We start from the raw sequence: 6,314 nt of genomic DNA on the forward strand, positions 1-6,314 counted from the left end.
CATTATTAGAGCAGTTAGGGCAACAAGTATTTTCCACGCCTTGTTCACCAATCTCCTTTCAGATGTGCATAAGGGGGAAAATTAAAAAGAAGTACACTGCTCTATAGTTTTAAAATTTGTAAGCACATTAATTCTATGTTTGACTTTGTCCCTGCGAAACAAATGGTAAATACTTTTCTTGTTCAAACTCCAAGGTGTCCATGACTAGCACCAATCAATGGTTTACAAGTTCCTTTCAAATATTTTTCCACGTTCACATTACTAGTATTTAAAAACTTGGCGTGTTTTTACAAAAAAGAAATGAACACAGAAATCAAATATTACTTTGAATTATCAAACAAATTCACATGCACACTTTTGGTAAAGGAAAAAGCATTTAAACCAAAGCATGATTTTTGAAGACTGATAAGTATGATAGGTATATATAGCAAATAAAAATCGATTTCCCTTTATATGACGTTACAACGATGAGGAAACTTTTACCAAATTAAAAAAGAGTAGTTATCTTAACACATTGATGTATTTATAATCGTATATATTTTATGATATATTTTTCTATCAGGGAATGCATTTTCACAGAAAATTAATAATGAAAAGGATCCAAAATACGCTTTAACTAACTTCGTTCACTATAAAAGAAAAAAGAAAAATCGATAGGGTCGTTGATTTTACAAATGGAACAAGAAATCTTTTTTTTTTTTCGTCAGTATATTGATAGGTGTATATTAAGTCTTTGTTCCGATTCCCTACTATATGTTCTTGAAAAAAAAAAGAAAGATGGAACATATACACCGTATATTATTTATTTATTTTGTAATAATTTAAATAATATTGACTAAACGTAGACTAAAATATTGAATGTACATTCTACTTGCAAATTGAGGAAAAGGAAACCTTTTGTCCTTTATCCCCTTGCATAGAAAAAAGTTTGCAAGTTGATTTTACTGTATACATGTATTTAAAATGATCACCAAAGCAAGACTGCGGTTTTGAAGTGATTGCCTTTTCTCAGGTAAGGTTATCAAGAGGTTGAACTTAGTTGAGGGTTTATGAACCCGAGGGAACCACGCTGTCTTGTTGATTGAGGTACAATCCAAAACATAATAAAACATAATAAACATAATAAAATGATCTTGCTCATATCCTACAATTTATATTAACATCGATTTCTTTATCTCAGCCCAACAGAGTATTTCAATTCATCTAACGGAGAGCCACACCTTGACCCAAGTTTTTCGTACTCCAAATCGAGAGGGAGATCAATACAATAAAACAGGTAATTGTCAATCTACATGTTAAGTGATATCGTTGTTAAACGTTGTTTATTTTTTGCTATGGATTTTTTTTATTTTACATGGCTTGAATTGCAAAATTTATACTTTCCTGGTAATTTCATTATACTAGGACATTTCTCATAGACTCTCTCTCTCTCTCTCTCTTTGAATCACTTTGACCCTTTTTGTTTTATTTTTTACATGTTTTATACATGTATGTATAATAAGACACTTTCGATCATATTATACAGAGGAGAAAAGAAAAACGATTCGATGTCAAGTGCCTACGATACAACACAATGTTTTTCGAATATTTCAGTTGAACTATTTCTAAATGCCAGAGGAATTTATTTTCAGAATCGATAGTAAATTCATCTTCATACCCAATAGCAAGGAAAAGGAATATTCCTCTTACTCTGATTGTCTCTATGATGAGAAGCGGATCTAGCTTTACAGGCGACGTATTCCGAGCCCATCCCAACTCCTTCTATCTGTTTGAACCGATGCAGTACCTAACACAGAGTGTTGGAAAGAACGAAATTGTTTTTGTGAATGGCACTGTAAGGTAATCTGGAAATTATCTTTTTTAAAAAGATTATTGATTGTTTGTAAATCATATACTACAATGCATGTAGATTTGATTTTTTTTCAAGTTATGTCACTTACCTAGTAAATATTGGGAATGCTAAATGATATCATTATGAAATTCAGACCTTGCTATGGAAGAAATTTAAAAAGGATTTTTTTCTGTTGAATTTTAACGTTATATAGGTCCTATAATGAAAGCCAGCTGCACGACATTCATGCCGAAATGATCGTCAATCTTCTGCTGTGTCGCTTTGAAGATGTTCCTTTCCAGGTCTTTAAAACAAGCCACTTCCTGTACCATAACCATCTTAAGCATCATTACCGCTGTGCACAACGTATTAAAGATAGCGTGTCTGCCTTGAGGAAACAGTGTATCCCAAATCTCATCAGGACGTGTAAAAAAGCCAATTCATTCACTATGAAGTTGATAACAGTAAGAATGATAGCCATCTCAAGGGTGATGCAGCTTCTTCCAGAAGTTCATGTCATTCAGTTGGTAAGAGATCCTAGAGCAGTGTTGCTTTCACAAATCAATGTCGGCCAAATTGATAAAACGAAAATTGAAAATGAAAGTCGCTCACATTGCGATATCCTTAAAAATGATATAAAGGAGACTGAGTCGGATATTTATAGAAATTTCAATTTTCACCGACAGAGGTATGAGGATCTTGCACACGAACCATTTGGACAGTTTCAGGGTTTGTTTGAATTTTCTGGATTAGAATTTAACAATGCAGTACAGTCCAGAATTCAAAAAATAGCAATGAGGACAGGAAAGGTGAAAAAATGTCAGTATTGTTCGGATAAAGGTGACGCAATGGAGGCTTCTGTTCGATGGAGAACTTCAGCAAAATATTCTATTGTTCATGCAATCCAAGAACAGTGCTTAACTATTATAGACAGACTGGGGTACGTCTCGGTGAATTCCGCAACGGACCTGCATGACAAGAAGATTTCACTAACGAAATGGGAGAGAGAGAGAGAGAGAGAGAGAGAGAGAGAGAGAGAGAGAGAGAGAGAGAGAGAGAGAGAGAGAGAGAGAGAGAGAGAGAGAGAGAGAGAGAGAGAGAGAGAGAGAGAGAGAGAGAGAGAGGCAGGCATCACAAGAAGTTGAAAGAGTGGTTTTTCAATACTTAAGTCTTTCATGCACTTTTCTTCAATATTATATAGTTTTCATACATTTATTTCTAAAAGAATGTTAATTTTTAAGCGGTTAGCTAGCTAACCGCTTTATGGCATGGGCTCCATAAAACCGGAAACTTCCATAAGGCGCTACCTATCGACATCGCTTTATCGCACGTAACCTTATCCTTCTGCAACCAAAACCGGAAACTTCCACAAGGCGCTACCTATCGACAACGGTAACTTCAGCAAAGCGCTTCCTATGATTTGTATACTGTTTAATACGCCCCCTGGTGAGAGATTGACTATATGCTGTGTATGAAAAGTGGCTATTATAATGATTATATCGAATTATTATTATTATTTACCAAAGCATTGACAATACACATGTACTTAGAACACTAACTTCAAAGAACTGAGAATTAGGTCCTTATTACATGTACATCGTGCGATCGCGATTTATAGCAACTGTTAGTTTATTTTTGAAAGTTGAACGATACGGTTAATTATACAGCAGGTTGAAGGTTATTACATACTGCAAAAAACATCAGCAAATCTCTCGATCGAGTTTGATTTTCCTTGCCAAAGTATTAAGAAACACAATTTATTAAGTTAAGTAATACCTGAAAAACGCTTTTATAAAAACACCGAATGCATCTGTAAGTTTTACACTTTTTGTAACGTTTTTATGGAAACAATAGGATTACCTCCACAATGAAACGTTTGTTTTTCTTCTCTTTTCTTCTCTGTCTAATAAACAGATTATAAAAGCTCTGCTCCCAGGGGTAACTTCTCTTCTCCGTCTTTGATAATTTATTACAAACGATCATAAGGGATCACTTACTTTTAGTTTTGAAAAAAATAATGGGGCACTTAAAGTAGTAAAATTAATTTTGAAAAAAAAAAATGGAGAAATATATATTAATTTTAATCAGGATTGTGATCCTCTTCTAAAAATCAATCGATATTATTATTCACAGAAGAATGAGGTTTGAAAAATCTTGGCAATTAGCAAAAATTTAAAATATATACTTAATGCTTATTTATAAGTTTTGAAAATTTGATCAATTCCTAGGGAACGTATAATTAGCTGTGAAAATACTTTTTAAATTTGAATTTGTCCAATTTGTCGATTATTATTTTGAGCATTTGAGAAGAATTAAATTAAAATACAGGTGTTTAGAGGCACATTGATAGAAAAGAAATCAGTGTACATTGTTTAATTGACATATTGAAGACAGTGACACTACACTGATTTTTAGTGTACATTTGAATTTTAAATACTAGTATTGATTGATTAGACAACTTTCCTTTTCACGTTTTATTTGAGAACAATATTGCATGAAGAGTATATGGCAAATACACATTATATGTACTTATCTAGACATATTGTGCAAGACTTCTTTTAAATGATTCTAATATACCATTTACTTTATTCGAACATTTACTTGTTTGAAAAGTCAATAAAGTACATTTCATTAAGCTTGATAATCTTGTTTACTCGCCAGTCTTCCCGTAGAAGTAGTAGTTTATAATATTACTAAACGGAAGTATTCAGTATCTGTATCAAAATACAGAATGAACAATGATCGATTTAAGAAGAAAAGCTGACTCCTGAAAGTTCAAGAGGTGGGATCCGTTGCCTAGAAGAAGTCAATCTAATAAAAATTAGAATGTTAGATCCGCTTGCATACTCGCTACACTAACATCTAACAGCATCCCATTGAGGATCACGTCAGAGGTCAAATTCTATCAACCAATCAAATCGTCGCTGGCAAAATCATCGTATATTGTTGAAGCAAATAACTCTTGAGGCGTTCCGAATTAGACTTCTGACGTGACCCTCAATGGGATGTTGTTAGATGTTAGTGTGGCGAGCGGATCTAACATCTAATTTTAATTAGATTGAGAAGAAGTAAGCATTCTTCGTTGACAGGTTAATTATATAGCCGCGATGAGCCTACACAACTGAAGCTCTCTGATATCAATTCATTTACAAAGTCTCTGCTCAGCCATCCTTTTTTCTCTGACTAGCCAGCTGTAGATCTACACTACTCCAAATCCATTAATCTAAAGAATTTAACTTGTCATTTTTTTAGTTGTTTGCTATAGTAGGCTTTACAATTACCTAATTTCAGATTCAATAGAGCATAAAAGACAATTAAATTTTCAACATCAACATAATTGTTTTTATCCAGAGAACAATTGGATGTTATCAAGATAGAACTTTTAAAAATGCACTTCCTGTCTTTCAAACTGAAGAAATCTCATTTTTAAATTTTGAAACATGCATTTCAATCTAATTGAAATTTATTTAAATGTTCCAAATCCGCTACCGCTTCTGAAACATCTAACATCCTATTCGGGGTCACATCATAGCGACCTTTCGATTATAAATATATGTACTAGTAAACACTTTGGCCATGTAGATTCAAGCCTCGGTAAACAATTCTCAAATTAATTCCACGGCTACAAGTCATCATTATTGATACTGTCTTACGTTGAATTAAAGTAATTTTGGAATAAATTTCATGTATAGTCTGCAGTCTGGCATCTGAACGTGAATAATGCAAACGAAAGAGCACAAACTATACAAGATACCCCACACGTCATACATAACACAGCTTTTGCAATGCATATTTTGTTTACTACAAAACTCCACGGGTGTATTGGTTCCATGGTGAAAACAAGAAACCCATCTGAACTATAAGCCAAGATTTCGGATCAGGAAACATTTTCTTTGGCTAATCGAAGATTCACTCTTACATGACCCCAAATAGGATGTTGTTAGATGTTTGAGAAGCAGTAGCGGATTCGGAACATCTAATTTTAATTAGATTGCATCCATCTGTGACATCAGTTTGGAATGTTATTGGTTTTACTATTAAGTAAAGTATTACAAAAATAGAATGTCTGGGTTTTTTTTTCTCTGATGACATTGGACAAAGATATGCATACTTAAATATCATCATTTTATGCACTTTTTTCGGTAAATATTAGATGATTTCAAGCATGCTAACCGCTTTTCAGTACTTTTAGTACTTTGATTTTTCATGTATAGATATGTAGAATTTTAAACATTGTTTCCTTTTTGTATTTAATTCAAACTTTTGAAGATAAAAAAACGAAAGAATAAATGATGGATTTTTAATTGAATTGACATTGAAAAAAAAAGACATCGATGGGTTCCTTAAATAGATTTTTAAACTTTTATAAAATATATAAAATTGGAAGGATAATTCGATCAACCAATGCAGAAGTAAAACACATTTGGTTACTTAGTGTTTACGCGGATGTCAAAATAAAAGAAAATAATAAAAATGACAAAAA

General features: G+C 32.8%; 1 protein-coding gene across 1 annotated transcript; it reads left to right on the forward strand.

The window, feature by feature from the left end:
• Positions 1–1,615: 1,615 nt before the first annotated feature.
• On the forward strand, positions 1,616–2,771 carry LOC134254778 (carbohydrate sulfotransferase 4-like; the record flags this gene model as incomplete). The annotated part of the gene is made up of 2 exons (XM_062737302.1): positions 1,616–1,839; positions 2,046–2,771. Coding segments are annotated over 2 exons (950 nt in total), but the record flags the coding sequence as incomplete, so codon positions are not given.
• Positions 2,772–6,314: the final 3,543 nt, after the last annotated feature.

The sequence above is a fragment of the Saccostrea cucullata genome, unplaced genomic scaffold (genome assembly GCF_032062105.1).
Source record: "Saccostrea cucullata isolate Sc308-1 unplaced genomic scaffold, CSIRO_AGI_Scuc_v1 ctg18751, whole genome shotgun sequence".
Classification (NCBI taxonomy): Eukaryota; Metazoa; Mollusca; class Bivalvia; order Ostreida; family Ostreidae; genus Saccostrea; species Saccostrea cuccullata.